This window comes from Rattus norvegicus, chromosome 17, assembly GCF_036323735.1.
Source record: "Rattus norvegicus strain BN/NHsdMcwi chromosome 17, GRCr8, whole genome shotgun sequence".
NCBI lineage: Eukaryota > Metazoa > Chordata > Mammalia > Rodentia > Muridae > Rattus > Rattus norvegicus.
In genome coordinates, this window is record NC_086035.1 from 3,564,027 (window position 1) to 3,575,629 (window position 11,603).

The window sequence follows — 11,603 nt, forward strand, 5'->3', positions numbered from 1 at the left end:
CTGGAGGAATAGTGTAACAGTTGTTAGGGCAATAACCAACTACATTTTATTGTAGGAAAGGATTATTCTGTGAGACGGATCCTATACATAATATTGTTAATAAGAAAGCTTTAGGCAAGATAGGTCACAAGCACAGGAGAAAACTTACTGCTATTTTTCTGCTAACAGAGCATAACAATAAAAGTCTTCTGAGGGCATATTGTTATACTCATAGACTAGTTTGTTGCTAAATCCTTGCTGTAGAAGCTTCTTGCTGTGGAGAAACTAACTGCTGGCAATTAACACAGCTACCTACAACTGGACAACATAAAGAGACTAGGATATTTTGGAATGCTTGGTCTTGAATGGGATTCTTTTCAAACCTGATTTCTTTCTATACTCAGGAATTTGTGTGGAAGATGGTATAGGAATATTATCAAAACTGGAGATGATAAATGATTTTGAGGAATGAAAGTTTTTCAGCCACAACTGGGTTGGTACACATATAAGCTCTGAGACTGTGATCGAATGTTCAAACCAACAGAAGCACAAACAAAACAGATTTCTCTAAAGATGTGACACTGGGAATTTCATATACATTCCAAGGCAGGTCTCATTTTTGTAACTGTGAACACCAATGCAACATTATATGTTGTAGTGGCTATTTTCTCTTTTCAGAGATAAAAGTCACATGAGGTGGGTACAGTTAAGGGCATCTGGGAGACATTAAAGCTGGAAAAAATAATTTAAAATATAGACCAAAATACAACCTGCAAAAAACAATTAATGGAATGATTCCTAATGATGTTCTCTTATACTAATATACAATAGATTAATGCAATCATCACCAGAGAGGTTTCATCCAGGAATTGATAGGAACAGATACATAAACTCTCAGCCAAAAGTTAAGGGGATCTCAGGGAATCCTGCAGAAGTTCTTTTTGTGGAACTTGTGGGAACCAGAGGATCAACGGCAACAAAAGGAAGCCCACAGAAGTAAGTAGGGCTTATTGGGGCTCATAGAAACTGGAACAATAAACAGGGAGCCTGTATGTGTCTGACCTAGGTCTTCTGAATATGTTATTGTTGTGTAGCTTGGTGTTGTTGTGGAACCAGTGGGAGTGGGAGTGTCTTTGACTCTTTACCCTTCTCTTGGGATCCTTTTTCCTCCCACTGATTTGCCTTTTCCAGCCTGGATATGAGGGTGTGTGTCTGTTCTTACTGTGTGTTATGCCAGGTTCTTTTGATATTCCTGAATGGCCTGCTTTTTTCTGAAGGGAAACTGAAGAGGAGTGGATTTGGGAGGAAAGAGAGGTAGGGGAAGGAACTAGGAGTGGTAGAGGGAAGGGAAACAGAAAAGAATAAGGAAAGAGAAAAGAAAGAGACAGAGACAGAGACAGAGGGACAGAAATATACAGGGGGTGAGTGAGTGAGTGAGTTAAGGAAACAGAATGAATTAAAAACAAATAGGAATAAAGTATCACTAAATATTATTAATTAATCTAATATTATTAGTTAAAATTATTAATTAAAATAATATTATTAAATATTAAAATTATTATAAAGTCAATAATCTTTAATGACCATCGTAAAATATTATTTTCTATTTCTACTACATTTAGTAACTTCTCCATTTGTCTTGGCTTTTATGTGTATTGGGAAAAGTAGGGTAAGGAGTCCATATGTATCATATCTTTCTTCCGTGAGCTGAAGAAGTCAGAAAATGCAAAAATAAATTAACACATCTGTTATTGTATCTTTGTGCCATATGGTATGATACAATCAGAGAAAATTAGAAAAACATGATAGCTGTTATTTTAGATAATTTACCTCTCAATTGGTGAAAATGCACTATCTTATGTCAGCATTTGTATTAGGAAAAAGATTCAACCAAAAGTACAACCAAATATTTCCACAAAGAAAAAAGGAGGGGATTGCATGCCAAGGTAAGAGGAAAGAATATACATGATTAATATTCAGTGCTCAGAGCTACCTGAAAGTGTAAATCCTTTTAAATATGTCCTGGTGCTGGTTGCAGAACACTGTTGTATCTCTAAGATTCCTAGGATGTGTCCTGAAAACTGTAAATATAGGAACTTCAAGTTGATGCCTCTGTTTCCACAATGAAGAGTGCTAAGTAATTGCTGCCTCTAGATGGCAGCTCAATTTAATTTCTAAGAGAAAAGCAAGGAATTTCAAGAGATTCCTAAGAATAGACCATTCCCACTTTGTTTTAGGGTTCAGTCTTAAACATCACTTTCCTCTTTGGGTCACTGTCTACTAAAGATTCTAATGAGATCCAGCTGTGTTCCACCCTGAAACAGATAAAAAGACTATCCTGTGCTCTCACAGGAACCAACCACAGTACTGGACTAAACAAAAAAATAGGATGCACTGGCTAAGCCCAAACCAGGTATGGTAACCTTCCCCACATTCTGAAGTGTAGGATAAAATATAGTTTCAGCTTTGATAGGAAACACAATCAGCAAGCAAAATAACATGTATTACATGTTGCAATCTATAGAATAGATCATCTAATTTTCTCTAACAAGGTTAACAAAATAATGTTTCAAAGTCCACAGAGGAAGCTCTCACCCACTTCAGAGATACAGTCTTAGATTATATCTTAGGAAAAGCCTGAAAGAGGAGTGCCTGGAGGCTTAATCCAGTCACCAACACAGCCAAGCAAAAAGAGGCCAGAGTTGAGGGGTTGGGACAACTGTTTAGATGTTTGGGATTTAAAGCCCGAGAGAAGTGTTGCTGGGACAGTACCAGAGACTTCAGCAACTTTTGGAGAGTTGAGTCTGTGGAGTGGATTGAGTCAGCTACAGTCACTACAGGTTAGACCATGTCCTTGCCAAGGCAGAATCTGAAGTGGCCATGGAGGGGAGACTTGAAAGACCACACTGGGAATCAGGCAGATTCCTAAGAAAGAAAATATTCTAAAGCTCAGCAGCCGTGCTAACTGTGGGTGGAGGGGAAGGAGTAGGGAAGGTGATGGAGAAACCAATCTTTTTACCCCCTGACTCTAGGTTGATGTATGATCCCATTAATTGATAGATTGGGTGTGCCTACAGGGAGTGACAACAGGTGTAATGTACACCAGCGTCATTGTCATCCCCTGAAAAAAATTTTTTTCTTGTACATAACACCTAGGTACTTCTGTTTTGAGTTGACATATGCAGACATAGTAGTAGAGTAGTAGCAATTGGCATGTCCCTATTTGGGTTGTATAGGGAGTGTTGCTTTAGTGACCCAGAAAGTTCTGAGTATGACTTGCCATGAGAGTTTTTCTATTGTACTCAAGTTTTACTCTTGGATCTGGCTTTCAGTGACTTTTCTTTTCCCCTTCCTTCCTTCCTTCTTTCCATCCTTCCTACCTTCTTTCCTTCCTTCCTTCCTTCCTTCCTTCCTTTCTTTTATCCTTCCTTCCTTCCTTTCTCCCTCCCTCCCTCTCCCCTCTCTTTCATTCTTTGTCTTTCTTTCTTTCTTTCTTTCTTTCTTTCTTTGTCTTTCTTTCTTTCTTTCTTTCTTTCTTTCTTTCTTTCTTTGTCTGTTTTTGTCCTTTTCCCTGTGATAAGGTTTCTTGCTTTAGCCCTGTCTCTGCTGGAATTAACTCTGTAGATCAGGCTGCCTGGTGTGCTGAGATTAGAGGTGTTTTACACCACTGTCTGTCTTCTATGATTTTCCACATGACACCATTCTCCTTGAGGTAGTGAGTGGAGAGCTTGGTTGCATAATCCTCAGTATAGTATCGAAGGAATAGTTCCTGTGATTCTTCCCATATCCTTACAGAAGACATTGTACAAATTTTCATTTAAGTAACAAGAGTTCAAGACAAGCTCAACACCTGCTGTAGATGACGAAGAGATATGATGTGTTCTCTGAAATTTGGCATCACCATAAAATTAGGACCCAATACCATATGATAGAAGTTTTGCTGGGTAGAGATCATAAGTCAGTGCTATCCTAAGTTCATGGTTTGTTGTGGTGGTTGTTATTGTTTTCTTTCTTTTACTTTATTTTAGCTTCTGAATCTCACTGTTTAGGTAGATCTTTCTGAAATGATGAGATACAGTGTACCTTAAATTTCCATTGCTAGATTTCTGGCCATGGGCTTTGCAGTTTTTATTGAATCTCATAACAACCAGTGCATGATTTAGTTCAAACATATCCTTAGCCTTTTCCATAATTTTGGAAATGTATTTGGAGGTAGAGTTCAAAGAATTTTATCAACTATGAATGGCTTCATTTTGCAGAAAAGGGAGTAAAAGGACATTTTAAAATGTTTGTGTAGCCATATTGTAATTTTTATCCCTTCTCTAGGACCTTGGGACATGACTCCTGCTGTCTTCATAGCCATCCTTTGTTTGGGAGTGGCCTCAGGTGCTCCAATACTTGACCCCAGTTTGGATGCTGAATGGCAAGAGTGGAAGAAAAAATATGACAAATCATATAGCCTGGTTCGTAACCTGGGCCCAAGACTGAACTGTCATTGCTGTTGCAAATGACAAAGCAAATTAGAGGTCACAGATCTGCCACACACACATACACTACCACCATTATAAGCCTATCTAACTCACAATCACTGTGAGGACAGGGTGGCCAGATTCCCTTTGGTAAATGTCTGTATATAGTGTTCTGAGTCCCTTCTCATGGCCTCTATTCACCTGCACCAGCAAGTCGACATCAGATTGTGAAGAAGTTTAATCAGAAAAAAATAATATTCATTATATTCATTTCTAGGAGGAAGAAGAACTGAGGAGAGCAGTATGGGAAGAAAACCTGAAAATGATCAAACTGCACAATGGGGAGAATGGACTGGGTAAGAATGGCTTCACCATGGAAATAAATGAATTTGGTGACACGGTGAGTGTGATGTGGATTGCTTCACACTGTGCTCTCCTTAGTACTTTATATAGCCATTTCTGTACTTTTCTTTTATAACCATTTATACACTTTTCCTTGAAGACTGGTGAAGAATTCAGGAAAATGATGGTTGAATTTCCAGTTCAGACTCACAGGGAGGGGAAAAGTATCATGAAACGTGCAGCTGGTAGCATTTTCCCCAAATTTGTTGATTGGCGAAAGAAAGGCTATGTGACTCCTGTGCGGAGACAGGTATGGCAGTGTCACATTCGCATCTTCTTAAACCATGTTGTAAAGGTAAAAGAGTAGGTATTTTGTGTGCACATTAAATGTGGAGTGATATGCAGTTTATTTTTTAAATAAGTTTTTCTTCTTTGAATCCTTCATATATTTTAAGTATATATTAATCCTAGACATATACCCCATATACTCTCTAGTAGTGTCCACCCATCTTTCTGTGAAACTCATGCCCCCTCTTATTGTCCTTAATAACTCACAAAACAAATAGGCCGTTTTAAATGTTCATTGTGGCCATGATGAGAGCATGAGCAAACTGCTAGTAGTGATGTCCTTTTGGAGACACATGATCTCCTAGGGATCTATCAGTTTTCATTAAATAATTTTCATACAGTAGCACATTTTCTAACTTGTTGTCAGGTTGCTATCTATCTATGACAATTCTTTCTTCCCTATTCAGGGCAACTGCAATGCTTGTTGGGCATTTTCTGTGACTGGTGCCATAGAAGCACAAACAATCTGGCAAAGTGGCAAACTCATCCCTCTGAGTGTGCAGAACCTGGTAGATTGTTCTAAACCTCAAGGCAACAATGGTTGTCTTGGTGGTGATACATATAATGCATTCCAGTATGTTTTGCACAATGGCGGTCTTCAGTCCGAGGCAACATATCCATATGAAGGGAAAGTAAGTGGACATCCTATGCTGTCATTTCAACTCAGCTTGGAGTGTGGAAAAATTGTAGTGATAATCCACCATCTTCAGAGTACAAATTATTTGGTAGAATTACTCTGTATATCATTAAATCTGTCATTAGTTTTTGAATATTTATATAGCTTTCAGATGAAATTATTTTGGTGTAGTTCTATTTGCTTCTACAAACATAAAGAATATGCCAACTACTATACATATAATATAGATTTCTCAACTGTTAAAATTTCTTATAGATAGGAAGACCAATTCATTGTCATTGAAGATATGCAAATGAAATTTCAATTCTAAATCTCTCAGTAGCATTTCACTTCCTAGGATTATTTATTGCCACCCAGATGTTAAGTGTGCTCAGCTTCAAAGAAAACAATGCTATGTTTCACCTAGAAGGTGAGTGAAAGTAACTGGGTCTCTTCCTTGTCCTTTAAAGGATGGACCATGCCGGTATAATCCAAAGAATTCATCTGCTGAAATCACAGGATTTGTGTCCCTACCCGAAAGTGAGGATATCCTAATGGTTGCTGTAGCAACTATTGGGCCCATCTCTGCTGGAATTGATGCTTCACATGAATCTTTCAAGTTCTATAAGAAAGGTACACGTGTTTACTTCTATATAAGAAAAGACTAGTGGCATCCCTATGGTATAATATATTTATGGATTAGTATTGGTATGGAATGTAATGTAAACATTTGGGCTTCTGGATTTTATTCTTTATAATTCACCTGATGTGACACCAGATGCAATTTAACATGTTAAAATTTATAAAACCTATTGCTTAGCTAAATTTATATTTTTCCTTCTTTTGGTAGATGTTTTAGATATCTATAGAAACTGAATATCTGAAAGCAAAGTATAATAGAGCCTCGTGAAGTAAATAATTTATGTTCTTCAAGTTAAACATGGCATGAGATTCTGTTAAGAACAACTAAAAAAAACTCCACAAAATTCCAAGAATTTATATCATAAGCACAGAGACAAGTGTTTATCAACAAATATACACTAATTATAATTTCTTCAGTGTTCTGTGAAACACTTTATGTCTATGACATTGGTAACAATTCATCCAGTTTTTTATTCTGATTGTACTTTGTGTCATTTCATAACTTTTGAAAATTCCTCTGTTGAAAACTCTTGGTGGCACTGTTCACTGTTAGGTGACCTGTATATCTCACATCAATCACCTTTCATTTTATTTCTCAGGTATTTATCATGAGCCAAATTGTAGCAGTAATTCTGTGACTCATGGAGTTCTTGTGGTTGGTTATGGGTTTAAAGGAAATGATACCGGTGGTGATCACTACTGGCTGATCAAAAACAGGTATAAATTGCCAAAAAGTGTATATTGGAAGTTTCAAGACATGGAGATATGGTTCAGTGGTTAAAATTACTAGCTAACATTTCAGGTGGAATTTGCCTGTTGCAAGTCAGTAATTGGATACACCACCTTAAAAACTGTTTCACTTAAGTTGAAAAGTAATTGTGGGAAGTATGTGTATATGTATGCATGTTTGCATGTCTGTGGACACATGTGTATGCAAGTACATATGTGTAGAGGCCTGATGTTAACATCAGTTATTTTCTTAATCACTATCCACATCAAAATTGTTGCAGTGTTTCCCACTGATCTAGGAGTTCAATGTCTAATGTGGCTAACCAGCGTGGTCCGTGTATGCCTTATCACAATGTCCTGAAACCTCAAATTATATGCACAACAAAATGTCTGTTTCACTTTAATGTGGCTCATGAATTTATCTCCAGTCCTTAGCCTTATGAAACTTCCAATAGCTTTCAAAACCTACTCACAATGTGCAATCACACTATTCAGATTCTGTCATCTGTGTCTTGGGTGTCAATATGATGGCTGTGCCATTGTTTTTCTAAAATATGACACATTTGTTAATTCTGAAACATATATTTGTAGATAGCCAGTCTGCCCATTCTCTGCTTTTGTGTTGCATTCCTATGTGTGGTGCCTCTTGGAACCCATCAGTAGACCCTTTGCCTTTTCTGATATATCTGTTAAGTTGATCACTTGTCAATTATTAATACAAACCCAACATGCAGTCATCTTCTTACTAAATGGAAAACATAACTTTTTTTCAGCTGGGGTAAACAATGGGGCATTAGAGGCTACATGAAGATCACCAAAGACAAGAACAACCACTGTGCAATTGCTTCATATGCTCACTATCCTACTATTTGAGCAACCTGATAGCCACAAGAAAACATTTGGCAGAAGACAGCCCTTTTAGTGGAGTGCTATTTGCTTGTCAGTGAATAGCCTTTGCTTGGTATATTTGTGTTCCTGAAAAAGTACATTGTAATGTGAATTCTGGGACCCTTCAACTATTTTGGCATTATGACAGCTATTCCACTAACTAATATATGTTTATTATTTCTGAAGAAAATTTCAATTTTACTTACTGCACAAATAAAATCCTTTAAAAATAAAATATAATTTCTAGGTCCTTTCTCTTTTTAAAAAATGATATTTTGTTGCCATACTTGCAATTCCTCATGACCTCAAAAGTGAATGTTATCCTAGTGTTCATAAGGTTGTAGGTGATCCACTATGATGGGTTATATTCCATTATTGATTTTAGTTTGCTTATAGTGTTCTATTTATCCTTCAGAAGCCCAGCTCTGAAAGACTATATGATAATTTCTGAATCTAATAGGTTTAGCTGACACAAATCCATCCTGTTTCAATTCTTAGCTCATTTGTACAGTGCCTTGGCACCATGTACTCGTCCAGTGCATAATGCTGGGCTATGACCCTCCATTTTATATCACTTTGACCATGTATGAGCTTTCATTAGTGCCCTGATAATTGTAATATAGCTGAGACACCAGATAGATTAGATTATAAAATACTTAAATAAGACTTTTTAAGTATTGTACTTTCCTTAAAGAAGGGAAGAAATCAATGAAGACAGAAACAGTGAATGGAAATGAATAAAATAGTTCAATGTTGAAGAGTAGAAATAGAATAAAAAAACAAACTAGGGAAATTGGAAAATAAAAACTGTAGGTATTCAAATACAACAGAATATAAGCAACCAAAAAAGACTCTTACATAATTGTAAACAAAACAGAAGAAATGAATACATCAATAAAAAATGTAACATTAAAACATTCCAGACACAAGCATTCTGTGGAATATGGGACACTGTGCAAAGACGAAATCTTAGAAAAATAGAAATAAACATAGGAGAAAAAAGCCAGATGAAAGGTGCAGAAACAGTCAGGGAAAAAATTCTAACATAAAGAAAAACATTGCCTATTAAGGTACATGGTACAAGTTTAAAGAACAGTATAGACCAACACAAAGAAAAATTCTACTTAATAAATAATAATCAAAACAATAAGAATACAGAACAAAAGAAGAATATGAAAACCTGCCAGGAAAAAAGACCAAATAACATATACAAACAGGTCTATTAGAATAGGACCCTATTTCTCAAGTGATACTATAAAAGACAAAATGGCGTGGGAAGATATTCTACCAACTCTAGGAGACCACAGATGCCAACCCAGACTACCTTACCTGGGAAACTTCCAATCATAATAGGCAGAGAAAAAAGACATTTTATGATCATTCCACATTTAAGCAATATTAATCAAAAATCTTGTCCTACAGAGGACTGTGAAAGAAAAACTTCAACCTGAAAAGGCCAAAGACAACCAAAGTGACCATTTAAATTGTTAATATTTATTCATCAAATGCAATGACAGGAAGTTAATAAAGTTAATAAAAAAGACTATTATAGCTTACATCACATATTGATCACAATACACTGGTGGGATGCTTCAATGTCCCACTCTTAATTATAAGCAGCTATCCAGATAAAATGAAACAGACAAAGGTGGAAAATAAGTGATGATGTAAGCCAAATGGACCTAACAGACATTCATAGAACATTTTTTTCTGAACACAAAAATACACCTTCTTCTATGCACATTATGGAACCCTTTCCAAAACTGAATACATTCTCAAACACAAAGGAAGTCTCAAAAGATTTTAAACAAAAAGGGAATTGAAATAACACAATGCGTCCTGTCTGACTACTGACCACAGTGGATAAAAGGAGGATATAAGGGAATACCAGGGCAGGGAGGCAGGAGTGGGTGGGTTGATGTGGGAGCACCCTCATAGAAGTAGGGGAGGGGGATGGTATAGGGGATTTCCAGAAGGGAAACCAGGAAAGGTGATACTATTTGAAATGTAAATAAATAAAAGATCCAATAAAAAAGCACAGCAGAAACAACAAAAAGCTTCAGAACTCAAGAGGAAAATTTCTAGCACTGAGTACCTTCACAAAGAAATTGGAGAGATCCTACACTAGCAACTTAACAGCATACCTGAAAGTTCTAGTATCAAATGAGCTAAACATATCCAAGAGGAGTAGAAGGTAGTGAATATTCAAATTTTGGACAGAGTCAACCAATTAGAAACAAAGAGGACAATGACAACAACAACAACGACGACAAAGAATCAACATACCAAAAGCTGGTTCTCTGAGAAAAATCAACAAGATGTATAAACCGTTAGCCACTGTACCACAGTACCTGCATGTCAGGGTGTTTTTAAGCAGCAAGTTCATAGAATTATTTTCAAAAAGTAGAGATTGCATGTTAGCAGCACACCTAAAAGCTTTACAACAACAATGATACCAATAAGATATCAAACCCGAAAAGGGTAGATGGCAAGAAATATTCAAACTCAGCATTAATCCAAAAATCAGTGAAACAAAAACTTTTTACTTTGAGAAAATTAATAAGATTGACAAACCATTAGCCAAAAATAATTAGAAGGCAGAGAGAAAATATCCAGATTAATAAAATTAGAGATGAATATGGGTGCATAATAACAAGACAAGAAAATAAAGAAAACCATAAGGATTTTAAGATTGTGTACTCTTAAAAATTGAAATTCTAAAATAAATTAATAATTTTCTTAATATATAGCCTTATCAAATTAAATCAAGATTAGATGAACAATTTAAACAGACATGTAATGATAAAAACTCAATAATTATCAGTCTACAGCAACTAATAGACGTCTGGAGCACAGAATTATATCAGACTTTCAAAGTGAAGTTGATGTTAATACTCCTCAAATTATTCTACAAAATAAAAGCATCCTTGTTCAATTTCTTTTATGAGGTCACAGTTGCCCTGACACCTAAATGATTGAAACACTCAACAAAAAGAAAGAATTACAGAGATAAAATAATAATAAATAATAATAATAATTTTCTTTATGAACTTAAATAGAAAATTTTTCAATAAAATACTTGCAAACTGAATGCAAGAACACATCAAAATCACCACTCACAATACTCAAATAGACTTCTTCCTATAAATGTAGGGATACTTCAAGACACATAAATTAATAAATGTCATCCACCACATAAAAAACTGAAGGAAAAGCATATCTGAGTAGACGAAGAAAAGGTCTTTCACAAAACCCAACACCCCTTCATGATAGAAGTCCTTGGAGAGATAAGGGATTCAAAGGACATGCCACAACTTAATAAATTAAGTTTTCAGCAAGCCCTTGGTCAATATCAACTTAAATGGAGAGACAGCCTTGAACTCATTTGTACAGGAGACAACTTCCTGAACAAAACAATATTAACTCAGGTACCAAAACAAACAATAAATGGAACTTCATGAAACTAAAAAGCTTCTGTAAGGCAAAGGACATTGTCATTAGAACAAAACAACAGCTAACAGACTGGGAAAAGATCTTCACCAAACCTATATCTGACAGAGGGCTAATATCCAAAATATACAAAGAATTGA

General features: G+C 35.9%; 1 protein-coding gene across 1 annotated transcript; it reads left to right on the plus strand.

Moving 5' to 3' along the window:
• The first annotated feature begins 2,742 nt into the window (after positions 1-2,742).
• Positions 2,743-8,248, plus strand: Ctsrl1 (cathepsin R like 1). The gene is made up of 8 exons (NM_001017509.1): positions 2,743-2,819; positions 4,306-4,442; positions 4,726-4,848; positions 4,951-5,100; positions 5,546-5,770; positions 6,225-6,387; positions 6,996-7,113; positions 7,899-8,248. The coding sequence occupies exons 2-8, from the start codon at positions 4,317-4,319 to the stop codon at positions 7,996-7,998; spliced, it is 1,005 nt and encodes a 334-aa protein (NP_001017509.1). The 5' UTR covers positions 2,743-2,819; positions 4,306-4,316; the 3' UTR covers positions 7,999-8,248.
• The last annotated feature ends 3,355 nt before the right edge of the window (positions 8,249-11,603 follow it).

Excerpts from the sequence above, each read along its gene's own strand:
- Ctsrl1 (NM_001017509.1), top strand. The coding sequence starts at position 4,317 with ATGACTCCTGCTGTCTTCATAGCCATCCTTTGTTTGGGAGTGGCCTCA. Across the intron at positions 4,443-4,725 it reads ATGACAAATCATATAGCCTG|GAGGAAGAAGAACTGAGGAG; the intron begins GTTCGTAACCTG and ends ATTCATTTCTAG. Across the intron at positions 4,849-4,950 it reads TAAATGAATTTGGTGACACG|ACTGGTGAAGAATTCAGGAA; the intron begins GTGAGTGTGATG and ends TTTTCCTTGAAG.